Here is a 27,244-nt window from a genome sequence, read left to right on the forward strand (position 1 = left end):
GTATGCATGGTGTCACTGAAAAGCATGTTTAAGGAAACAATTTGAAGAATGTATATGTGTTTTTGTGTGTGTGCTATGTAGAGATCACGGGAAATAAGCGAGGGGAGGGGGCTAGAGGAGGGAGGATTGCCCATTTTACAGCTCAGTGACCATTTGGCGATCCATTGAGAGGAGGGTTTTAAAAAGTGGCTCCTTTGTGACATCTCTGGACAGATTGGGGGTCTGCTTATTTGCATCTCATTAGCTATGCAGGCAGTGGGCTCCATATAAAGAGGCAGGCGGCCAGCTAAAGGCAGTTACTCCCTGCTTTACGCACAGAGAGCCAAGGGCTAAACTGGATCTGGCAGGAGAAGAAGGGACAGGGACAATTGGACACATCTTTACAATACTCCATCTCCCCATCTCAACACAGCACATCGCGGATTCTTTTCATACAACCAATTTGTGATCATAACAAATAACAAATACTGACTACTGGCAGACCTTTTTTTTTTTTTTTTTTTTTACTTTTGCTTTTCTTGTTCTTGGGGACATCAACAAGTCAAGAGAGACATCGGGAGAACACTATATCCCAACTGGAATTACACATTGGATTTGGAACCAAATTCTATTCTTAATCCCAGATCGACTGAAGAAAACGCCACTGCTCATTTATAGATGGATTCTTGTTTGAGTTCTTAAACTTGATTCCTATGGACCTTTCTAAAGGCAAGGTGGATTAGAAGAATTACATTCTTTACCTTAACACCAGTCTCCACCTTTTTTTTTTTTTTTTTGCTATTCAGAATAGCTGTCACTCAAAGGGCGTATCTAAAGAATAGAAAAAGAGAATTGAAAAGGGAAAGCAGAGATCCCATTGTAGCAGTGTAGCTGCATGCGAGTCCGTGGCCAGGCTGCCCGTACATTTTAACCTATACAAGTGCAAGCAGCTCAGCCAATATGGGACGGCAATTCACACTGAGTCTTCTCATCTTCTCTTCTATGCTCCACCAGGTAAGAAGCCCGATCCTGCATTGTTTAATTCGAATTGTCACCCGATCTGCTATTGAACCGGTGCGGTGAATTCAGTACCTTTCGGCATGTCTTATTACATTGTATGTATCTGCATGGATGCGCTGTATGTGTACGATGTATGCACAGGCACTCAGGTCATCGCGCTATTTAAGATGAAGCAGTCGTCGCTAATGCTCTGTATTGATCGATCGGTAATGTGCAGAATGTGATCATGTGGGATTTGTTTGCCTCGCAGATCTCTTGCTCTGGACTCTTCGAGTTGAAGTTGCAGGAGTTTGTCAATAAGAAGGGTTTGGTTGGAAACAAGAACTGCTGCCGGCCCGGGACGTCCGGAGCGTCCGGTTCCCAGGGTTTGCAGCAGTGCGAGTGCAAGACCTTCTTCAGGATTTGCCTCAAGCACTACCAGACCAGCGTGTCCCCGGAGCCCCCGTGTACGTACGGCAGCGCTGTCACTCCAGTCCTGGGGTCCAACTCCTTCAATGTGCCGGACAGCAGCAGCTCGGATCCGTCATTCACAAACCCCATCAGATTCCCTTTCGGATTCACCTGGCCTGTGAGTGATCTAATGTGTTTATGCCGGGGAGAAATGCTGTGGGGATGGCTGGGCAGGCAATTAACCTGACACACTGCTCTGTAGCTGCACACACATCACCAGCAGCAGCAGCAGCAACATATACAACATTATGAATGGCTGAATTACACGATATCACCCTGCATGGCGGCTCCATACAAGACTAGCTGTCTGGCGGATCTGCAACTGATAACACAACGTGGGTGTCTATGACATTAGGCAGCCAGGATTCAGAACATCCTTCATGTATGACGATTATGATCGGTCGCCGAAAGCCCTTAGGATAGTAGCCGTTGAGGGGTGACGCTGGGGTGGCTGGTTATAAGGAAAACAGTAGCTGATGGAGGAGATTAAATCGCTGTCTGCAGGGTGGGGTCAGATTACGGGAGGTGAAATAAACCCCTGGATGAAAGACTTGCTGGACAGATCAGATAAAGGCTGGTGGCCTGAGGGAAGGTTTATTTTGGGGGCTACATCTGTCTGTATACCCCAGGGGATGAATAATAAGCAGAGCTCAAAGACAAGCCAACTGAAAGAACTAGATTTGAATGTGAATGGGGCAGCATAGCTCTAAACCAAAAAAACCCACTTTATTTGGCATCACATTTTTTTTTCTAAAATAAACCAAGTGTTAGTTAGGTGTGGGAAATGCCGCTGCCACTTCAGCCCCTCTTGTCTTTGGAACTGGCTGTATAATTATCAGCACAGTGTGAAAGTCCCAAAAGGATTCTTTTTTTGTTGTTGTTTTAACATCCATTCTAAATGTGTGAAACTGGGAAAATGAAGCATGAAGATTAATGATAACAGCCCAGTGGGTTCTATAATCACTATTCCCTTTTAACCTTTTGCCTTAACCCCCGTTATAGGGTTAAAAGAGAGGGGTTAACTGTCCACAGGGACACTCTTAACACATGAAGGGTTAAAAATAGGCTGACTCATAAAACAAACAAACAAAATAAAAGCAAATACCAGGAAATAACTATTAAATAAAAGTCCACCCATTTCCTTAGGAAAAGTGAAAACATACAACCAGCCAAAGCTACTGATAGATCCTCACCTAATGAGCACTGAAAAAGGTTGTTAATTTCCTAGCTTTGTTTTTAACCCCGATATTCTCTTTTTTTTTTTTTATTCCACAGGGTACATTTTCTCTTATAATTGAAGCATTACACACAGACTCCCCAGATGACCTGAGCACAGGTAAGACATATTAAATACATTTGGAGAACTGGCAAAATTGCCACCCCTACAGTTCCCTCTAGATCAATAACGGATTCTCTTAAGAAATCCCCGGGAACAAAAAGTAGCCTTTTTTGCAAAGGAAACAAGTCACCAAATGTTGTTTATGAAGGTATAGTTTCAAAACATTCTTGTGATTACATGCGAATTATCACTATGAGGTGACAATGCACTTAACACCTTTTGGTGCTTTGATCTGCTTGGTAAATTTCAAAGTGTGAACATTTAATGTCGCCACTAGTGATATGCAAGTTAGTTTGGCACATTTACCAAACAAGGAGGCTAGTTCATTGTCTCATTTGGAGTCTAATATTGTGCCAAGTAAACACCATATATGTTGAATTCAAATAAATTGGAATTGGAGAATCTTAGTTGACAAATCAGCATTTTGAGCTTAGTAATAAACATAGGCAATATCAGAGAGTGTTTGCCAGCTTGGGTATCCATTGCAACAAATCTTATGTTATTTTTGGCAGAAAACCCAGATCGTCTGATCAGTCGCCTTACTACGCAGAGGCACCTGACCGTGGGTGAAGAGTGGTCTCAGGATTTACACAGTAGTGGCCGAACTGAGCTCAAGTACTCATACCGCTTTGTGTGCGATGAACACTACTACGGAGAAGGTTGCTCTGACTACTGTCGACCCAGGGATGACGCATTTGGACACTTCTCCTGCGGTGAAAAGGGAGAGAAAGTGTGTAACCCCGGATGGAAGGGCCAGTACTGCACTGAACGTAAGTGTCTTAAGAGTACACAGATGGGGAGCGCTAATGAGAAGATCTGCAGGGCATTAGATAGTCTGCTTCTTCCCAGAAGAAAGAAAATGCATGATCATCATCACCTGTATTCAAAATAATCTTGTGTTAGATTTCCATGGCTGATGCACCCTAAAATTTATCCTTCCTGATAATAGATTTATCACACAAATCACGTCATTACTTGTGTTTCCTAGTTTTGTTTTTTAATTCTGTGTAGTATTTTTGCTTAGATTCACATGGCTGTGTAAAATTGCACTGCCTGCTTAACAAGCTTCTATTAAGCAAGGGAAGTTGGAAGAACCCCCTTCCCCCAATGTCTTTTGTGAGCCTGGTGCCCCTTCTTTCTTTTGAGAACTTTAGGCCATTTATTTGAATGATAATAATAATGAAAAGTTTGCGGAGAAATCACACGCGTGCCACAGATTAGATCTCTGCCATGATTGGACGGAGAGGCAGCACCCCCGCCTGTAATTGGTTGAAGGGTGTGGGGTATTGTTGCAGAAGGGCAGCTGCTGTGAGGGATAGACAATAGAGCAGCTGTCCTGTACTGGCACCCTGCACACCAGCTGTCCACTCTTATCTGCACACACTCGCTGGGATATTAAGGGGAGGAACAGTGTGTATAGAATTGGGGAAAAAGAAAAAAGAAAAAAAAAAAAAGGACTTCTGACCCTCACTGGGAAAAAGTGTGTTTCAAAGGGGGAGGGGTGGTGAGGATTGTGAGGCCTCTTTTGTCTGCGTGTAAATGTATTGGAGAGAAGGCTTGTTTACAAGTGACCAGTAAAGCACCCAGTTACCAGGCAGGATCGATAACCACAGAAGATATCAGACTTCTTATTATGAGAGTGTGCACCAGAACCCTTTATATGTTTGTGCACAAATTGTTTGACTTAATGCTCATGTCTCTTTTTTTTTTTTTTTTTTTTTTCTCATACTATAGCCATCTGTTTACCTGGATGCGATGAACACCATGGATATTGTGAAAAACCTGGGGAATGCAAGTAAGTTCTTCTCAAACAAAAACCCAATGGTTTATATGTGCACGCATTTTGTAATTTTAAATTCAAATTTATTTAACTTTGTCTTGGAATCAGACCACAAAACGATCCAATTTTTAACCTACCTTCCACTTGAAGTTTAGTGTACCTGATATGTAACCACATTGTTGCTCTTTTTCTTTGTCCAGATGTCGAGTTGGTTGGCAAGGTCGATACTGTGATGAATGTATCCGCTATCCAGGATGCCTGCATGGAACCTGTCAACAGCCCTGGCAATGCAACTGCCAAGAAGGTTGGGGTGGCCTTTTCTGTAACCAAGGTGAGCTACGATTTCCCCTTAAGTATTGTGCAAAATACATTAATTGGGCTCTCAAAAAAAAACTGGATTGTGCATAGGAGAAAAAAAAACCCATACCTAAGATTCATACCATTTTCTTCCTCCAGATCTTAACTACTGTACTCACCACAAGCCTTGCAAAAATGGAGCTACCTGCACCAACACTGGCCAGGGAAGCTACACATGTTCCTGCCGTCCCGGGTACACAGGGTCTAACTGTGAGATTGAAATCAATGAGTGTGACACCAATCCGTGCAAAAATGGAGGCAGCTGCACAGTAAGTATACAAAACTTAGTTGTTTTTACCACCAAAAAATGTTGTGAAAAAAATTGTGAAATTTTCAATTACTGGTTGAAGGCCAAAATCTACTGAACCGTGTAATAAGCTTGGTATCTTTACTATTAGAGCTGTAGCTTTTACGAATGTGAAAGCTCATCAGCATAGTTCACCTTTGTAGATGCAAAAAACACACAAACAAGAAAATGATTCACCATAAATAGTAAACTGAAAATCGAAACAGGGTTATTGATCAACAATTCAATAGTATCTATTTCCATTTAGAAATTCACCCTTTTTTTTTTGAATGGCATGGTTAGTAATTCATGCGTGACCTAAGTTAATGAGTCTACAGCTTAATTCCTTTCTGTTGCTTAAAACCTATGCTACAAACCACTCTCCATTTGTTTTGACAGGACTTGGAGAATAGCTATTCATGTTCCTGCCCACCAGGCTTCTATGGTAAAAACTGTGAGCTCAGTGCCATGACTTGTGCGGATGGACCCTGCTTCAATGGAGGGAGGTGCACAGATAACCCAGATGGTGGATACAGCTGTCTCTGCCCAGTGGCCTATTCTGGATTCAATTGTGAGAAGAAAATTGATTACTGCAGCTCAAACCCATGTGCAAATGGTAAGTAAACAGAATAGGTTTCAAGCTCCACAGTACAATATATAGTTTAGAAACTTGTACAACTACTCAAACAGATCTAGCATTTTCTAGCACACACAGGACCAGACAAAGACTAAACCACCTAGAGGCATGGTTGATCTTTGTGTACAAAACATACACAAAGACATTCTACAACACAGGCTTGCTTGTACTTAGCAGTTCATTTAAATATATTTTACTTCGGTGAAAAGATATGACTTTATCACAGCATATGTAGATACCTAGTGCTGCATTTGTTGTATAAGTAAATAAGTATATTAAAGTTGTATCATATATTGTTGTATAAGTAAATTATTGAATAACAACATTTCATTGGTTCTAGTAATCATAGTATATTCTCTGTGTTGTGTATACTACCCACGTGCTTTCATTGACCGTTCCCTACTTGGCTGTGTTGCAGGAGCTCGCTGTGAAGATCTTGGAAATTCCTACATGTGTCAGTGCCAGGAGGGCTTCTCTGGGAGACACTGTGATGATAACTTGGATGACTGTGCTTCCTTTCCCTGCCAGAATGGTGGGACATGCCAGGATGGGATTAATGACTATTCTTGCACCTGTCCTCCTGGATACACTGGAAAGAACTGCAGCATGCCAGTCAGCAAGTGTGAACACAACCCATGCCACAATGGCGCAACATGTCATGAGAGAAATAATCGCTATGCGTGTGAGTGTGCCCGTGGCTACGGTGGGCTTAATTGCCAGTTCTTGCTGCCCGAGCAACCGCAAGCCAACACAGTTGTTGTTGACATTACTGAAAAGTACACAGATGGGCAAAATGGACAGTTTCCATGGATTGCAGTGTGCGCTGGGATAATCCTGGTGTTGATGCTTCTGCTAGGCTGTGCGGCTGTGATTGTATGTGTGCGGCTTAAAGTGCAGAAGAGGCGCCATATGCCCAGCGCAAGTCATGGTGAGGCCAAGACCATGAATAACCTGACCAACTGTCAAAGAGAGAAGGATATTTCTGTGAGCATCATAGGCACCACCCAAATCAAAAACACCAATAAGAAAGTGGACTTTCTCAGTGAAAGTAACAATGACAAAAATGGTTACAAAACCAGGTACTCATCTGTGGATTACAATTTGGTCCATGAGCTGAAGCACGAAGACTCGGCAAAGGAGGAGCGTAGGAAATGTGAAGCAAAATGCAGCTCAAGTGACTCAGATTCAGAAGACATGCATGCAGTACACCCAAAAAGGTACATTTCATTTGCACTTATGCTGTATTAAAGCATTAGGACATTTCCCATGATTCCACTATTTCACATTTTCCAAGTATGCTAACATTGCGCTTTGCATTTGTTCCCTCCAGCAATTCATCAGAAAGAAGGCGAGCAGATTCTGTCTATTCTACTTCGAAGGAAACAAAGTATCAGTCAGTGTATGTGATATCAGATGAAAAAGATGAATGCATCATAGCAACTGAGGTTAGTATTGAGCTGTCTGTTGTGTAAATATAGGTATCGTAATTGAGTATTGTGGAAGGAACTAAGTTAGAAAGAAACCTTTAATGGTTTAAAACCAAAATCACCAAATATGCTGAGCTTTAGTCTTTCAACGTTTATTCACAAAAATTTTTTTTTATTGTTTTCACTTTGTATCATGATATATCAGTTGCAGTTTATTCAGTAACTTATCTGTCATCTGCAAATTCAGTAGACCACATAAAAATACTGGATGCAAAGCTACAGTTTAATTTAATAATAAATTAAATAATTTGATAATTTTCTAATCAAAACAAAGAGCCAATTTTTTTACAATAACATTTAGCTAATGCGTGGCTAATAGATTTTTCTTCTTTATTCTTCACAGGTGTAATATGGACGCTGTACAACATAGGTTCATGTCGTATATTCAGAGGTGATGCCCATGTGAATGCTGCTGATGAAAGAGAAGAGGGACATCCCTTAGTCGACTGCTGCTGAGACACTAAATTCAGTCTGAGCTGGTTCTCTGCTGAAATTAGCAAATTGACTGCAAAACGGACACCCCCAAGCTAGTCTCCGTGTCCAAACAAAAACTGTTGCACTGCCGTTTCTCCGTTGCACTATGGACAGTTGCTTTTTTTAATTATTATTATAAATATATATATATATATATTTAATGAAAGGACTTGTATGTTATGCAGAAGAACAGTGCACTGCCTGAGTAGTATATTTTGGATTCTGATGAGCCACTCCGTTGCTAAACTGCAGACAGACACTGCCTTCATGTCTTTTTGATACTGAAAGATGTTTTCTACTTGGTCAAAAAATGTGTTATTTTTTGGAACCTGTAAGACTATTTTTACGATATTTGTAAAATTTGAGTATTGTACATGTGATGTTCATTTTTATAATTTAAACTTTGGTAAATATGTACAAAGGCACTTCGGGTCTATGTGACTATATTTTTTTGTGTATATATATGTATTTATGGAATACTGTGCAAATGGTATTTGATTTTTTTACAGTTTTTTTTTTTTTTTTCTTGTTAATGAAGGAATTCCTTTTTTAAAGTATTTTTCCAAAATAAATAATATTAATAATACATGTTGCTTTGCTAGATGTGTATGTTTAAAAATGTATATTTTGCACATAAACATGACTATTTTTCCACACTTTTGAGGTGTGTTACCAGTGACTCAATGGGTACCTCTAAAACCAGGTGTACTGTTTCATGCAGATTTGTCTGTTTTCAGTAAGCATGTCCTTTACAGAACACCCTTTGTACGTACTGAGGCTGTTTCCTGGCTTTTAGTTTAGTTTAGACTAGTTCTGTGTTTAATAACACAATGGAAAATGTGCCTTTGTTGATCAGAAAGTAGTAACAACTATTCTGGGTTAAAAAACAAGGTTTACAATCACTAGGACTACATAGGACTACACTCGGAGGAAATCTCCACTTCATTTTAAATCAGCAGGTTGCAGACAAAAGCACACAGGTTCCTTTAGCAAAATTAGTAAGACGCACAGTATTTCCCCAAAACTTGCTTTAACACAGTAAGCAAACTCACAGTTTTTCACAATGACTTTCTTGTATGTGCAAATTTTCCATCAAAGAAGATGAAGTAAGACAGATTGGACGCTATCAAGGGCAAATGTGCAGACGAAAAAGAAAGTATATCGAAAGTATATCAAAGTAAATACAATTTGGTGTTGTATTTCACAACCGGTAAACAAATTACAAATGTAATAGTGATTGCAATTCAAATAAGCGATATACATGTACTGAAAACCTTGCCTTGTGTGTGTACTATGGGAGCAGCCATCTTAACTACCTGTTCTGGAAATTCTGCCATATAAACTTCAGCCTCCCTGAGGTTAAATAATCTTTTTAATCTTGAAGTAAATATCACCCAAAAAAATAAGATTATGGCATTAATCTTCTTTAGTGGTTATGACCAATTCACTTGGAAAAGAATAGTATTCACATCTATTTCCTTCTTGCAAACACTTGACCTCACTAATAATGAAGGGGAAAATATTTGAAGGGTTGCTAAGGGCATTCATTCAAGAATACACCTTAAATCAGAATAGAATTAGTAGAAGTCAGCATGATTTTTTGAAAGGCAGGTCTTGTCAAACCCACCTAATAGAATTCTATTACTGTAAAAATTTAGATCTAGGAGTGGCAGTAGATGTGATCTGTTTGGACTTTGCTAAGGCATTTTATACGGCTTCACACAATAGGTTATTGTACAAATTGACGTATATACGCTTAGGGGCCAATATATGCAAATATCTGGATTGGAAAGAGAAAGAAAAAAATGGTTGTAAATGGTAAATTCTCAAACTGGAGCAAGGTATTAAGTGGTGTGCCCCAGGGATCTGTCCTGGGTCCTCTTCGTTTTACTTTGTTAATTAATGATCTCCCATATTGCATTGAGAGCCACCTCTTAGTACCACAAAATTAGGTAGGGTAATAACAGTCTAACCTCAATGTTGCCTCTCTGCAGAAGGATTTAGACAGAGTGAGGGACTGGGTAGGCAAGCGGTAAATGAATTTCAATACAGACAAATGGAAAGTTATGCATTATGGGAAACATAATAACAATGCAACAAATACATTAAATTGTATCTCCCTCAGTAAAACTACTAAGGAGAAGGATCTAGGAATAATTGTAAGGTACAGACTCAGCAACAGTGGGCAATACTAGTCAACAGCTGAATAGGCCAATAAATGTTGTAATTTATTGAGGTTAAATATTTATAGATATTTATGGGTATTTATTGATATATGTATATTTGTGTATTATCACATATTTATTATTTACAGTGGGGCAAAAAAGTGTTTAGTCAGCCACCAATTGTGCAAGTTCTCCCACTTATAAAGATGAGAGAGGCCTGTAATTTTCACAATAGGTACACTTCAACTATGAGAGACAGAATGAGACAACAAAAGCCATATATCGCATTGTCTGATTTTTAAAGAACAAAAGTTCATATCAATACTTTGTTATATACCCTTTGTTGGCAATGACAGAGGTCAAACGTTTTCTTTAAGTCTTCAGAAGGTTTTCACACACTGTTGCTGGTATTTTGGACCATTCCTCCATGCTGATCTCCTCTAGAGCAGTGATGTTTTGGGGCTGTCGCTGGGCAACACGGACTTTTAACTAACTCCAAAGGTTTTCTATGGGGTTGAGATCTGGAAACTGGCTAGGCCACTCCAGGACCTTGAAATGCTTCTTACGAAGCCACTCCTTCGTTGCCTGGGCGGTGTGTTTGGGATCATTGTCATGCTGAAAGACCCAGCCACGTTTCATCTTCAATGCCTTTGCTGATGGAAGGAGGTTTTCACTCAAAATCTCACGATACATGGCCCCATTCATTCTTTCCTTTACACGGATCAGTCGTCCTGGTCCCTTTGCAGAAAAACAGCCCCAAAGCATGATGTTTCCACCCCCATGCTTCACCGTAGGTATGGTGTTCTTTGGATGCAACTCAGCATTCTTTCTCCTCCAAACACGACAAGTTGAGTTTCTACCAAAAAGTTCTTCGTTGGTTTCATCTGACCATATGACATTCGCTCAATCCTCTTCTGGATCATCCAAATGCTCTCTAGCAAACTTCAGACGGGCCCGGACATGTACTGGCTTAAGCAGGGGGACACGTCTGGCACTGCATGATAAGAGTCCCTGGCGGCGTAGTGTGTTACTGATGGTAGCCTTGTTACTTTGGTCCCAGCTCTCTGCAGGTCATTCACTAGGTCCCTCTGTGTGGTTCTGGGATTTTTGCTCACCGTGATTATCTTGTGATAATTTTGACACCACGGGGTGAGATCTTGCGTGGAGCCCCAGATCGAGGGAGATTATCAGTGGTCCTGTATGTCTTCCATTTTGGAATAATTGCTCCCACAGTTGATTTCTTCACACCAAGCTGCTTGCCTGTTGCAGATTCAGTCTTCCCAGCCTGGTGCAGGTCTACAATTTTGTTTCTGGTGTCCTTCGAGAGCTCTTTGGCCATAGCGGGGTTTGGAGTGTGACTGTTTGAGGTTGTGGACAGGTGTCTTTTATACTGGTAACAAGTTCAAACAGGTGCCATTAATACAGGTAACGAGTGGAGGACAGAGGAGACTCTTAAAGAAGATGTTACAGGTCTGTGAGAGCCAGATATCTTGCTTGTTTGTAGGTGACCAAATACTTATTTTACCGAGGAATTTACCAAAGAATTCATTGGAAATCCTACAATGTGATTTCCTGTATTCTTTCCCCCATTCTGTCTCTCATAGTTGAAGTGTACCTATGGTGAAAATTACAGGCCTCTCTCATCTTTGTAAGTGGGAGAACTTGCACAATTGGTGGCTGACTAAATACTTTTTTGCCCCACTGTATTTACAATTAATGTACAATAGCGTTTTTTCGCTATATATATATATATATATATATATATATATATATCTTGGAAGTGTATGTTTGGTACAGTTCCTGTTCTTTTGCTGCTTATACAGGGTCTCATCACCAGATTTTCCTTTTCTTTTAGGATTATTACCTACAGGGCTCAGTCCCATCTCATGTGGAAGACAGATTGCCCCACTTGTCGAAAGTGGACTAAGATAGGAACCTTGGACTAGGTCCCAGGGTAGTTAGTATAGGCAAAACATGTGATCACATTGGGATTAACTAAACAAACCTGATTTAGTTGGAATGAGTCGTAGCTAGTACAAGAGCTTTATCTGCATGACTAAATCTAGGAAGGGAACAGACTGCCGTTCAGTCTATTATATACTATATATTTAAACTGTTATAATATGAGATATATATTTTCCAAAGAACTATGCACATCTGTGGCAATGAACAAGTTAAAGAGTAAACTTATTTATTTCAACCCAGTGTTCCTTACTTAGTAATTGTTCACCAAAGGAGTTTAAAAGGGATTCAAGGAGAATATATTTATGAGAAAGTGGTGTTCCGGAAACTGTGTACTAAAAATAATCCGTTGTAATGAATTTTTATCCTGGCTGTCTTCCAGGCGCGAAAGATTATCCAAAGTGTTACCCAGCTCAAAATGTATGCTAACAAATACAGGAATATCCTCTCTTGGTGTTTGCTGTTAGATTACCATGAAAAAACAAATAATAAAATTCTAGTTTTAAACACCCACAGGCTCTCCTATCTGTATTCCATAATGATGCTTCTATGTGGAAGAGGTGCACTATCCAGGAAGTTTTGTAAGAACTTCAATATGATTTGGACTTAGTAGTTATGAATAGCCCCATTTTAACATGTTTGTGGTCCAATCAAGAAGCCAGCTTAGCTGTTATTCTTGATGCAATAATTATTGCTAGGTTTGATTACTTGACCTCAGCTTTCCTACATCAAGGAACATTACTTTTCCCCCTGGTTTGGTGTTCAAGTCATTGCCCTGCTTTTCAAACCCATCTTACCTTTTAATACAGGATTTCATACATTCTTGGGCCTATTCCGTGGTCCTGCTTCCTATAAGAAGACTAAGCAGTGCGTAACCTGTGAGAGCTGTGTATAAACAAATACCTGCAAACCTCAAAGAACTGAAGCAACGTTGTAAAGAAAAGTGGGCCAAAATTCCTCCACAGCGATGTGAGAAACTGATAAAGTCATACAGAAACGATTACTTCAAGTGATTGCTGCTAAAGGCAGTTCTATAAGCTATTGAATCATAAGGTCTACTTAGTTTTTCACACATGGCTTCTCCATTTTGGCTTTATTTGTTTTGAATAACTCATGACATGGTGTAACGTCATGTTTTGTTGTTCATCTGAGATTGTATTTACCTAATAGACCTGCTAAGGAACAGATGATTGTTATTATGTCCTGACATGTAAAACCATACAATTCAAAGAGGGCTTACTTTCTTTCTGTATCGATAGATAGATAGATAGATAGATAGTCCTTTGCAATGTTAATGATGTGATGTGTATGAATTGCTTTATCAATGTTGTTGGTTTTTAATATGGGCAGTTTTTGTTTTTCTAGATTTTTTCCTATGTAGACCTAGTATACATAAACTGTATTTGTTTTTTTTTTACCATATTAAAAGCTGAATTTTGGATATACATTCATCAGAATTATTATTACAACATTATTTATAAAACAATCAAAAGGTAAACACTGTTTCCAAATGCAAGGCAAATTAATACCATATGCAATAAAATTGATCAAAAATTAGTTTTAGTGAAAAAAAGCACTCAGCTGCTAGAAAACCCTTAATAAAATTACTAGGGCAGATGGTCTAAGGGCCACTCAAAGGCCTTCTTGGCCTCCAGGCCATAAGTTGAAGACGGGGTCATGAAAACGAGTGCTTATAGAAATGACTTGAAACCTCAAGAAATCTCACAATTTGTCATTACTTAAACCAGTTAGAACCAGCATTCAGATAATGTCAAGTGTCCTATTTTATTTACATGATTAATTATATTATGCTTAATCATCAAATTAATGCTGTTTCAAACAAAAGACAGGCACAAAAATCTATTTTTTCAATGCCATTAATCTTTTCAAAGATGTTATTGACTTGGTATTAAGTATTATGTTGTACTCAATTATTAAACAGCTATGGACAGGGGAGTACTGCTGAGGGAGGTGGGGGTGGGGATTGTCCTCTGGGCTTCTCTAATTTAAATCTTTTGGACTATTACCTGAAGTTTTTTGAGTGTTTTGCTTGCATTTCTACAAACAGCCACCAATGTATCTACAGTAACAATGACTTAACACCATGAACCAGAACTGGGTCTGTTGTCTGTCAAATGTGTCTTTGCTGCATCATTAGTGGGCCAATAGCTAGACCTGGCCCTGAGTTGAATACAGTCAGTCATCCCTTAGCATATTTTTATAGGTAGGCATTATTTGTTATAGACATTAAATAATGATTTGAATTTTATTCTTTGTTGTTTGAAAAAGAAGACTAATTTGCAAATTAATTCATCAAAACCATACACATAAGAGTTTTTTTATTATTCAAAAAAATATAGAACAAATATTTTCACTTATAAGGGGACATTTAAACAGATGATGCATCAAGAACAGCACTTTTTTGTAAGTGCGTTATAAAATGTTTTTGTATGTGTTGTGGTTGTCAGACAAACACCCTGACTCCTGATCGTTCTGCATTGTGGTAAACAATAGAATAACTTATTCTTAATCAGGCAGCCAGACACTCTGACTTGCGATCTTGCAGATGGACTTCATTAGCATTGCCACGAAGAGCCAGCTTGGAATAGTGCTTGCACAGCCACCCAAAACATCACATGATTAACAACAATGGCAGCCTCCAGGCATGCAGATAAAGGGTAAGGTTTATTTAAACAAAATGAGATTAAACCTGGAGAAATATATTTTTTGCATTTGACTTTTAAAACACCTCATGAACAAAGCATCATGTGAAGGTTTAGGTGCAGTGCTATCATTTTAAAATGGCAGGCTTGAATATTGGGCATGTAAGCAGGGCCTCCATTAGGGTGTACAACTATTACAGTTGCAAGGGGCCTGGCTGTCCTGGGGAGCCCACTTGAAGAGACAAAGTGTCAGTAGCAGCTATGCCAAGCTTGTGATGCTAATACAACACCACCAACAATTAAAGCGACTCTCCCGCAACGCCTTCATGATGACATCTTCACGCTGGGAGCAGATGTGATTTTGCGGTAAGGTGGTTGAAAGAGCTGCAAATAAAGCAAAATAAAAACCTTTTTATTCCAATTTGTAATGAGACCCAGTGTCATCTTTGTCCCCAATCACCTTTTCAGTGCCACCAAACAGCTTGTCAGTGCCATCTTTGGGGACAAAGTGCTGTCTGTGCCATCGCTGCACAGACGACTAATACTTGTCACTTGTCTTATATGCATTTTTATGGGACAAAGTATTACAATTCAATTCTAGAGGCCTATACAATGTTTTCTTTCTATTCTGGTCCTTGAAGGATTACCTCAGATAACTGGTTGACTCATGAAGACAGCCTTATGATATCCAATGGCTGTTCAAATCAACAGAAATACCTTTTTAATAACACACACACACACATATATATATATATATATATATGTATATATATATATGTGTATATATATATGTATATATATATATATATATATATATGTGTATATATATATGTATATATATATATATATATATATATAAAACATCCAAAAACATTTTGGACTTTATATATATATATATATATATATATATATATATATATATATAGATAGATAGTAGGCATAGGGAAGATGTTAAAATTACTTAAAATCTAAAAAGTCACCGTTACTTCACAGTCCAAGTCATACAAAGGTCAAACACTTTGCAATTTTCTAGTACAGTAAGCACAAAATCACTGGATAAACAAAACAAAGAAAACCTCCAAAATGGACCTCCTATGGTGCATTATTTTACATTTATTTTATCTATGGTTGTTGTGACAGTGGTGCATGGAAGTGCCACCAAAATAAATTTTCAGTCATTTTGGAGAATTAAAAATAATAGTTATAAGTGGAAAGGGTATGAATTCTGCCTGAAATAGCATGTTTTAAGACTAACATTTCAGGGCATAAAGAGAAATCCTGATGCAGATGGTGGTAAACTACTTATGTTTTTGAGATGACTATTTTCCTGAGACTGTCTGTATCTCACTCTGTACAGGTTCTGTTCATAAAGTAAGTGGCATCTAATTTTGACTAAAGTAAACTTAACTGTGAAATCGAACACAGGTTACGTTGATTCTGAGATTTTCTATGAAAAGAATAATATCGCCTGTATTCACAGAAACTTAACTTAATCTGTGCATCTGTGTTTTGGTCAGTGTTTAGGTCAGTGATAACGCAAAGTTCTTTTATATACCTGTTTTGAGGCAAGGGAAGTGTTAATCTAAGCATTCTACAGGATAGATGAAACAAGACTAAACTAATTGGCAATGGAGAAAATGTGATGAGAGTTAAGGCGAAGGATGAAGGGACTGAAAGTCAGGACATATGGAATAAAACAAAAGAGGTTACAGTATTCAAGATGAGAAATGATTAGAGCATGTATGCTTTAGATGAAGTCTTGAGTCACAAAGTTGTGAATCTGAGAAACGCTATGTAAGTGAAAGTGGCAGGTTACTGAATATATGGAATAACAGAAAGAGCAAGATAAAAAGTACTACTAAGACCGTCAGGCCCCCCAGGCCGCCTGAAATCTAATCTAAACGGCCGCTGGGTGCTGATGCCGCCGGCCGGCGCTACTTTAATACTTTATTATTAATATGGCAAGCAGATCCGGCATATTAAATAAATGAAAAAAAGGATTAAAGTAGCTCCGGCCGTGGCATCAGCACCCAGCGGCCGTTTAGATAAGTTTTCCAGCAGTCTGATGGCCGCATAGTGATGGGAGCAGCGTGAGGGGTGAGTGCGAGGGGGCGGAGCCACTTCACTTGACTTGCCCCCCAGGCCCTAGGCTGCCAGCCCTCCCCTGAAGACCGTGCTTGTAATGTAGTCAAGATGATTGACTTTTTCACAGTGAACTGTATTTAAGGTGGACATAAGCATACTTGGGAACTTGTGGGCTCCTGCTACCCAGAGCCTACCCTTGCGGGATGCGGCCAGGACTGCCGACTGATGTCAGTGGGCGGTCCCGCTGATGTCGGGGGCATTCCTGATGATGTCAGCCAGTGGCCCACACAGAGCGCCAACCTTAACACCACTGAACACTTTGGGATGAATTGGAACACAAGCTGTGAGCCAAATCTTCTTGTCCAGCACCAGTGCCTGGCCTCACAAATGCTCTTTTGGCTGAATGGGCAAAGGTTCCCACAGATACGCCACACAATCCTGTGGAAAGCCTTTCTAGTAGAGTGGAGGCTGTTCTAGCAGCAAAGGGTGGGCCAACTCCATAGTAATACCAATGGCTTTGGCATGGGATGTTCCTCAAGCTCATGTGATGTTCAGGTGTTAACATACTTTTGGTCATATAGTGTATCTTGTTATCCAATGCATGGTTGTAGCTCTCCGTATAGTCACTACAATGATGATGGTTAAGAAGCATACCTATAAATTCACAATGCAATTCACATCAGGCTTTCAATTATGGGGGTGACTGCATTCTACAAAGTCAATAGATAGGAACAGCTGGGGTATTTACAAACCACCATAGGATATTGCATGTCAAAACATAGGAATGGTTCTTGCGGTAACAAATTATAAGAGAGACTCATTTCTGTAACCACAGAGGCATTGTTATGCTATACATAAAGCATTTTTGCTATACACAGCTGCTGTTGTTATGTTAATCATTGACAACAAATTTCATCATTATTATGTAAAATTATGTATGTGTATATACTTGTCTTTTATCACCATACAAACAACCATTCATATTTATCAACTGAAAAACATACGAATATGCAATTTTTGTATTATATTATGATACCAAGACATTATTGGGTGAATTACAAGGCATCATTCATAAATGGAACACATATTCCTCATCCTCCTGGATGACCTGAAAGGAGATTACCCAGGGAAAAAAAGAGGTGATTTTTTATTTTTTTTTTTTATTAAGAAGATCCTGAATTCACACATTAAAATAAAAGTATTTGGGAGTATTGCAGCTGGAAGATTTTTTCTACTTAATAACGTACTGTTGTTAACTAATGCATTGAAATTGTGGATAACAAAACAGCATGGTAGCTGCATACTTTTTTGTGTAAGTTGCTTTAAGTGCTTGCTAGTCATGACAAATATTACATCTTGTGTACAGTTAACTAAGTCTTGTAAGAATATCCAAAATATAGCTGTTACGGGGAATCAGATGTAGTGTTTAGGGCTGCAAATAATGGTGTTAAAAGCTTTTGATAAAAACAGTAGAAGTCCCTGCTTACAAACTTTAGATGTGTGTTTATGATATGCGTAATATGAGCGCATATGATGTTTAGTGTATCAGTTGTATGTACTGTATAATAGTTAATGTTAGGCTTATATAGTGTTTGTGCATTCTTTGTATAAAATATGCAGGATGTTTATAGGGTGCATGCTGTGTTGATGTTTGCAATGGTCTCAAGCTCCAGATATTGTATAAGCCTTCGCAATATCCTTGACCCTTCCTTTGTGTGAGGTATTTATAGGGTGTGCCTGTGGTAGAAGTTATTCAAGTTGTTTAGCCTGCTATAGGTTGATTTCCCAGACCCTGTATGAGCCTGCAAATGCAGCTGCAGGAAATAAACCTTGCAAAAATTATAAATACCATCACTCTAGAGAGGTCTAGTCCATGGGCTTGCAAATAGCATTACATTTTTAAACCATCCTATGTAATCATTGATAGAGAAACTTTGCAAGGACATGTGAAGTGCCTTTTACATATTTGATTTGTCATTTATTCCAAGCCTGGAAAAAAAAATGGCACAAAAACTAAACCATTTGGTATATATCAAGTATATATATATATATATATATTAGGCCTTTGCCAGTTTTGTCAATTTGTACGAATCTCCAAAAAGGGAAGGGACTGACAACAAAACAAATTAAAAGGGATCAAAGAGCTCTGAATTCCGTTGTCTTTTTTTCACTCACCCTTATTCACTCTCCCACACTCTCACTCACTCTCACTCACTCTCTACAGTGGCGTCTCCAGCTTCCATATTTAGGGGTGGGGGCAAATATAAAACGCTACATATACACTATATATATATATATATATATATATATATATTAGCCCCTGCAGCCAATATATATATAAATATTAGCCCCTGCAGCCAATATATATATAAATATAAGCCCCTGCAGCCAATATATATAAACATTAGCCTCTCCTGCCAAGATATATATATATATATATGTTAGCCCCTGCTGCCAATATATATATATATATATATATTAGCCCTTGCTGCCAATATCTAAAAATATTAGCCCCTGCAGCCAGTATATAAATATAAGCCCCTGCTGCCAATATATATATATATATATATATATCGTTGTCAGTCCCTTCCCCCCCCTTACGAAAAAATTACTGCAGTTTTTCTGAAGTAATACTGCAGTTTTTTGGACATGAAAAAACTGCAATACTGCACTTTTAGTGCAGTATTACTGCACATTTACTGCAGTTTTACTGCATCTGTACTTCACTGTACTGCAGTTTTACTGCAGTTATTTTTGTACGGAAGTACAAATGCAATAAAGCTGCAGTACACTGAAGTACAACTGTAGGTTTGCAATATAAAAAAAAAAAGTGCAGTAAATGTGCAGTAATACTGCAGTACAGTGAAGTACAAATGCAGTAAAACTGCCGTAAATGTGCAGTAATACTGCAGCAAAAGTGCAGTATTGCAGTTTTTTCATGTCCAAAAAACTGCAGTATTACTTCAGAAAAACTGCAGTAATTTTTTGTAAGGGCCTTTTTGGAGATTCGTACAAATTGACAAAACTGGCAAAGGCCTAATATATATATATATATATATATATATATATATATATATATATATATACTTGATATATACCAAATGGTTTAGTTTTTGTGCCATTTTTTCAGGCTTGGAATAAATGACAAATATATAAATATTAGCCCCTGCTGCCAATATATATAATGCCAATATATAAATATTAGCCCCTGCTGCCAATATATATATAACTATTAGCACCTGTTGCTAATATATATATATATATATATATATATATATATATATACTAGCCCCTGCTGCTGATATATATTAATATTAGCCCCTGTTGACAATATATATATTATTAGCCCCTGCTGACTATATATTAATATTAGCCCCTGCAGCCAATATATATTAATATTAGACCCTGCTGCCAATATATATTAATATTAGCCCCTGCTGACAATATATATTATTAGCCCTTGCTGACTATATAGTAATATTAGCCCCTTCAGCCAATATATATTAATATTAGACCCTGCTGCCAATATATATTAATATTAGCCCCTGGTGACAATATGTATTATTATCCCCTGCTGACTATATATTAATATTAGCCTCTGCAGCCAATATATATTAATATTAGCCTCTGCAGCCAATTTATATTAATATTAGCCCCTGCTGCCAATATATATATATATATATAAACATTAGCCCCTGCTGCCAATATATATAAATATTTGCCCCTGCTGCCAATATATATATAAATATTAGACCCTGTTGCCAATATACTTTATAGTGAAAAAATTTGACCCTACCCCGTCCACGCTCCCTAGCATGCAATCACTACCTTCGCTTCCGCACCAAAAAAATAAAATAAAATTGCCACACTGACTGCAGATCAGGGGAACACTGTGAGAGTCAGTGAAGTCTTCGCTCCTTCTGACCACACCATGACATTGAGAGGTCCTCTCCCTCTGTAATCATCCCCAGAGTCCCTCTACTAATGACTAATTAAGGCTAGTTAAGAGGCTATTAAAGGCGCTCTGCAATCAACCTGATTTTACTCGTCCTCTGCCTTATCTAACAGTAAGGCTAATGGGCCCATCGAGTTTACTAATTTGTATTGAATATTACAGAGTGGGTGGTCGAAAATATTACAGAAGAATGAGTTGTGGTCTATCTCAGATCTAGAAAAAACCTCAACGTCTGGGACACCCACGTGAGGCCTCAGTACTAGTACTCCTGGTAATGTGTTGGCACATCAGGATATAGTATTTTAGTATTGTCAGGGGTACTCGCGGAGCTCATCCCCCGAGTACCCACTTCTGCAGCAGGCACCTCCGTAGTTCCCTGGAACATTAGGCCCGAAAACAAACTGGGATCATCACCAGCATTATGGGACAAGCATGTGCTTACTGCACCCTTTTATAGGGTTTGCAGCAAAGACATGGCAAGGCTCACGAAGATGACATCACACAAGGGGGCGGATTCATAATCAAGCACTGTATAAAAGGGACAAACAGGACTTTATTCAGTTTGCAGTTATTTTGTTGTTATTGCAGCAGTCAGATGTTTCTGTGATCCAGATACCTACCTACCTACCTACCTACCTACCTAATCAAGACTATTTCAGCAGCAAGTAATAGTGGTCTTTAGACTTGCTCTTTAACCCCATCACTGCTGAAAGTATTTTTGGTCTTTGTTTCTCCTCATTAACCCCTGCATTGCTGACTACTTATCTGAATTTTGTCTACTTGCTGTTTGCCAATAATGTAACTTTATTGCACTATTCATATTGCTGATGATTTCCTGCATCTCGATATCTTCACCCTTGATTCTAACAAATATTCTTTTGTACTATTCTATTATAGTATAAGCTGAGAGTTTTGCATCAGCAGGTAGATCACCCCAATACAGCAGTACAGTAACCTGGTACAGTCTCCACCACTTGCTGTTTCAATGCACTGCACACTTTTAATAGGCAATTTAGACATCATGTCCCAGCACTCACCAGCAACATTGGCAGCTCAGAGAGGATGTCTGGGGGTCCTGCTTTGAGTCTAGAGCAGCTCTGAGGATAACAATGCTACTGTATAGCCAAGATTCAGAAGTGTATGTGATCTGTGAAGACCCTGGCTTCTTTATCACTGTGTGACAGCAAAGGAATAGATCAGAGTGAGAGGAGGAAGAAAGACATTTTTCCATCTTCAAAAAATAAATAAAAATTAAATACAATTTAAAATAGAAATTAAAAACGAAAAAGTGGAGAAAGTATCAAAACACCTGTTACCCCTCTGATGAGGGGTACCTCCCTTTGTTTATGTAGTATGTAAGGGAGCGGTGCTATGATAACAAGATTATCTGTGTTATTCACTTAACCTGTCAGTGGTCATATTGTTATGGCTGATCGGTGTATACTTTATTGCGTGGTCAAGCTCATGTGCCCACGTGCCACAGGAGAGGCATAACAGGGCCATGGTTATAAAATTGTCCTGGGGCACCCCAGCTTCACTAGTAATATGTCCCACAGTGCAACCATTGTCCCCAAACAACTTGTCTGTGCCATCATTCCCCAAACAGCATGCCTGTTCCATCATTTCCCCCAAGCAGCTTGTCAGTGTCCCCAAGCAGCTTGTCTGTGCAGTCTTTGTCCCCAACTAGCTTGTCTGTGCCCCTAAACAGCCTGCCTGTGACATCTCCACCCCCTAAACAGCCTGCCTGTGCCATTTCTGCCCCTAAATAGCCTGCCTGTGCCACCACTGCCTCCTTAACAGCCTGCCCTTGCCATCTCTGCCCCTAAATAGCTTGACTGTGCAATTTTTACCTCTAAATGGCCTGACGGTGCTGCCTGATTTGTGCTACTAAATATGATATGTATGAGTGGAACAAAATCTCTACTTATCCTTAAAAATGCAAAAATGTCCTGCATTAGAAGTGTAAAGTATCTTTTATAATAAAGGGGTAAATATTTAAAATGTTGGGGGCTTTGTGTAAGTAGTTCCTAGAAGAAAGGTTGAACGGTAGAGGTGTTGTCAAAAAAAATTCTTCTCCTTTTTTACAATAAAGCAAAAGTACAACGCTGCAATAAAACATATGCTGTCCATTGATAATTCAATTAAAGTTGATTTTATAGGTTGGTTGTTGCCATTAGATCTAAAAAGGGAAAATAGGCATAGTAAACAGCATCATCAGATTACAATGACAGAACATACTCCTATTGTTCTCTACCACAGTATGCTTACTATGCACCAACAACACACTTTCCTATGGGATGGACAGATAAGAATAGTAAACTGAGCCATGTGGATAATGATAATGTTATTCAAAAGATACAATAGTGGCAAACATAACATTTGCTGTACTGTCTTCTAGCTGATAATGATGATATATCACAATACGTACTGTGTTTTCTGCAATATAAGATGCCCCTGATGCACTAGATTTCTAAAAGCAAACATTTAATTTTTTTCCAGCAGATCATACAGATTATTCTTTGGGCTTCAATTAATATTAATTAATATTTTAAATCTTTTTAGGAGGATGATGTCTATTTAAGTATAGTGTTCCTAAGCAGCAATGTTTTCTGGCCTAGGCATACTATAATGGTATAAAAGTGGCTGTTATTATTACAAAAACAATTAGGTAGCCTAGAGCTGATATTTTAATATTAGGTTTTGGTTTTTTTTACAAAAGTTTTTAAAGTGGCATCTTGCCCCAAAAAAGCAAAAATGGCTCTATCGTTCATTTAAGATAACATTGTATCTTATGTTTAATTTTTCATCTAATGCTAGACATAACACTGGTTAAATTAATTAAATCCAGTAGTGACAGCAGTAGAAGATGAATTATATAGATTTTAAACAAAGATTACTGTTTCCTGTAATTACAACATTGTGCAGAATTTAAACATTTAAAAAAGACAGAAAATACACAAAATATATAGCATTGTCTTCATTCAAAGAAGTGATATTTTGACTGAATGCTTCACTAAATATGCCAATTTTCTGCCTTTAAAGTGGTCTCAATTAAAAGAAAACACAGCTGTTTTTGGTTCAGCTGTTTTGATTCAGCAAATGGTTCCTTATAGGAACCGAAAGTTGACTGTTTGCTCTTTCAATAAATCCATACTGGTCCAGAGAGTGCATGGTTTTTTTAGTTCACCAACCCCCCTCCCTACCAAAAAAGTCACTGTTGAGACTCCTGACCAAAACTGGACAGCTGGCACAGAAATGTATTAGCATGATATGAAGTCTATACCCAGGAACGCATAAACTATGGAGTGGGAAAAAAAAATCAGTAGTTCATGATACTGCTGGTTTATAGTGGATTCTATAAAAAGCTCAGTTGCTCCTCCATTTGAATGGAATTTCAGTTTTTACTGTGTTACGTTACATTCATTAAGTTTTTTGTGTGGTTCTTTTTTTTCAGGGTCATCTTAACCTGACACACACGTGCCACAATTACAAGACAAAGGAAGATGAGTGAAATGCTACCCAGCTAGTTTTCTGTCTAAAGTAAATGTCTCCAGTGAAGGCAAACACCTGTTTACTTAGGCCATCTGTTTAAAAAAGTTTCCCTTGTACTTTTGTTGTCAGCACGTTTTCACCTTAATTTGTTTTAAATCAAAATGCTTGAGCAACTTTTTAAAATTTCTTCATTGGTGAAGGTTTCCAGCAGCTGCCGTCGAAATTTTAGACAAACACAAATGTTGATGTGCACAGTGTTTCCATTAGTACAAGCTATGATTTGCCATTGAAACATTTTATTGTTTAAGAAACTTTTAGCTAGGAGTTATGCTCTTTGACACAGGGAAGAACTTTCTTATAATTATAGAGACACTCTTATAATTTATACTAGGGAAATGCCACATTAGATGTATGGTATTATTACCATTTTTCTGGCTGTTTCCGTTGGACAAATATTGATAAGGCAAGACCCAGCATGCCTAGATGCATTAGTGTAGCATTTCACTGCTCTTGGACTGCTCTTTTTTTCTTTAAATACGTTAATCACGCTGTAACCTGGAGGCTTTTTGAGATGTGTAGGGTTGATTACTGGAGACCTATATTTAAGGGGGGTTCCTAAGTTATTTTAAAAGAAACACTTCAAGGTGGTAAGAACCTAGGAGTGACGAACAGTTATGAATATGAATGTATTTCTTGAAATGATATTATTAGACAAGCCCAACTTATTGCAGAAGACATTCAAGTCAAGTCAGGAGTAGCATGCTACAGGAGCCTCCTTCAATTCTGCATTGGTACAGCAATATTTAAGTCTTTCAGCATCAGTGGGATGAACAGGGTTTACAATTTGCATTTCCTTGCCAAATCTATGCACACCATTACTAACAGCATTTGCATAAAAAACAGGACTCTTTTGCCTAGCGCAAAATCTGAAGAGCAATGTCAAGAGCCCCATAATGTTCCTCTGCAGCAAATGGGAACAAAGCCTTGAGGTTTAGTAAATTGCTGCTTAGAAGTTGAAGAACCCAATCACTAAAATAGACATTTATGTTTTTTAAGTACAAAATCAATTTGTATTCAGGTTTGGTAGAACACAGTTGTGGACAATTAGTGCCAGCATCAGGTGACCCTTGGCTTCTTCAGAGATCCAGTAGAAATTTACTGTTAACGGATGGACTGCACAACAGGTGCCTGTGACAGCTGCTCCTGAATCACGACGCTGCTTTTTGTTTTTTAATTGGGTCCAGTTGGGAAAGTAAGTGTTATTTTCCTGAAATTGTCTTGCCCTGAAGTATCTGATGAATGTTTTAGATATGTGGTGAACCTGCATAAGTTGATTTTACAGGTTTGTTTGGAAAAGCAAATGAATGAACATGCTGGCTTAAATTTTTTTTTTTACATAATTTATATAACTGTTAATTATGAAAAATATGTCCTGCATGGACATAAGATTTGTCCCATACTTGAAGTCTCCACAAAAAATGGCAACTTACAGACATATTTCACATATTTTATATGAAAATACAGATCAGTACTCAATGTATCTGCCAGTAGATCAAAAAAACGATTATATAAAAAATACCAATAGCATATATTTTACCTGTAGTCACTTATGAATTGATTATGTGCAAAATACAAAAAATATGTATTTGTGGATTCTCAAAGCCAGAAAAAATGTGTCAGAAAACAAAAATAGTAAACAGAATATTTGAATCAACCAATATTAAAATGATGATTATTATTATTTGTTTTATATAGCACCATCATATTCCTCATTTCTGTACAATTGAGTACAAATTTGGTTTACAATATTGAAGGCTACTCATTTCGGGGGGTTGATTATACATGTATAATCACAGTAAAGCTAATTTCCAAACTGTTCACAATGATGACCAGATATTTAAGAGTGTTCAGTGTTTTTCTTTGTCACACATATTATAAATACTGCAGATGTAAGCTCGTTTGAGCAGGGCCCTCCTCACCTGTTGTCTCTGTAAGTTAATTTGTTATGTTTCATACTACTTGTTATGTCCTGTCTACCCTTTGTACAGCGCTACTGAATTTGATGGCGCTATATAAAACAATAAATAATAATAATAATAATAATGAGAGTCTGCCATGTTAAAATGAGTCCCAATTGGATCAGCTCAAAAACCTGTATGTTTTAGTAGCCAAACTAGCAAATGTACGGATCTTTTATAGTTATATACTGTTGTACTTCACTGTTGTATTTAGCAATTGTTAATTCATAAGGAATGGCTACTTCCCACAGCATTTAATATAAGAAATACTGAGTTATATTAAATGGGAAGAGTGAAGCCAGTCGAGAATTGCTTTACACCACTCCAGCCATCGCTTGGCATTGCGCATAGTGATCTTCGGCTTGTGTACAGTTGCATAGCCATGGAAACCCATTTCATAAAGCTCCATATGCACAGCACTTGTGCTGATGGCGCTTCTAGAGGCTATTGAGATCGCATGCCTATGTGCTGGATTTTATATGACTGTTAGCAATAGGTGTGGCTGAAACACCCAAAATCAGTAATTAAGAGGGGTGTCGTATAAAAGTGTATATCCTAAGTGGATCCTTTTGTGGTCCTTTTATAGATATCCTTTGCCTCTGCATTCCCTGTTTTGGGTAGGACTAGATAAGGAGCACTAAGCATGTTGTGGATTGTTTTTTTTACAACTGGGCAACCTGACAACTTTTTTTCAGTAATAAAGCCTATCTACTACCTACCTTTAAAGAAGATTCCTGGATTCAATGCCAGAGATAAATCTACCACAAGCAATTAAAAAGATAAATAATAAATATACTGGTCAAGATTCATCAGTTGTCACATTTTGTAACATTACATTATAATATAGAAAAAATAAGGACTAAATAACAAACTAAAGAGCCCACAGTATATTAAAAAAAGAGGCCCCAAATCTTACACTTAAGGAAAAACATGCCAAAAAATAGTTTGAATTGACATATTAACTGACCTTTACCAAAAAGAAAAAAAAAATAACAATGTGCCTAATATAAAAAAGGGTAATGGTGACATTAAACAGGAGACTGTGTTATACAATGGTTGAGTGGTTGCTTTCAAACGCTAAGCTGTCAACTTAAA

At 38.1% G+C, this 27,244-nt stretch overlaps 1 protein-coding gene across 1 annotated transcript in view; it reads left to right on the plus strand.

Moving 5' to 3' along the window:
* The first annotated feature begins 939 nt into the window (after positions 1–939).
* LOC149283379 (delta-like protein 1) overlaps positions 940–27,244 on the plus strand; it is an 87,147-nt gene continuing 60,842 nt past the window's right edge. Inside the window, exons 1-10 of the mRNA XM_089497613.1 lie at positions 940–993; positions 1,250–1,567; positions 2,725–2,785; positions 3,301–3,558; positions 4,523–4,583; positions 4,769–4,899; positions 5,025–5,194; positions 5,611–5,827; positions 6,267–7,065; positions 7,179–7,293. Coding sequence (XP_089353739.1) covers positions 940–993; positions 1,250–1,567; positions 2,725–2,785; positions 3,301–3,558; positions 4,523–4,583; positions 4,769–4,899; positions 5,025–5,194; positions 5,611–5,827; positions 6,267–7,065; positions 7,179–7,293 — 2,184 coding nt within the window. The remainder of the gene's footprint in view (positions 994–1,249; positions 1,568–2,724; positions 2,786–3,300; positions 3,559–4,522; positions 4,584–4,768; positions 4,900–5,024; positions 5,195–5,610; positions 5,828–6,266; positions 7,066–7,178; positions 7,294–27,244) is intronic.

Source organism: Sceloporus occidentalis, unplaced genomic scaffold (genome assembly GCF_023333645.1).
Source record: "Sceloporus occidentalis isolate IW3139 unplaced genomic scaffold, rSceOcc1.0.p SCAF_105, whole genome shotgun sequence".
NCBI lineage: Eukaryota > Metazoa > Chordata > Lepidosauria > Squamata > Phrynosomatidae > Sceloporus > Sceloporus occidentalis.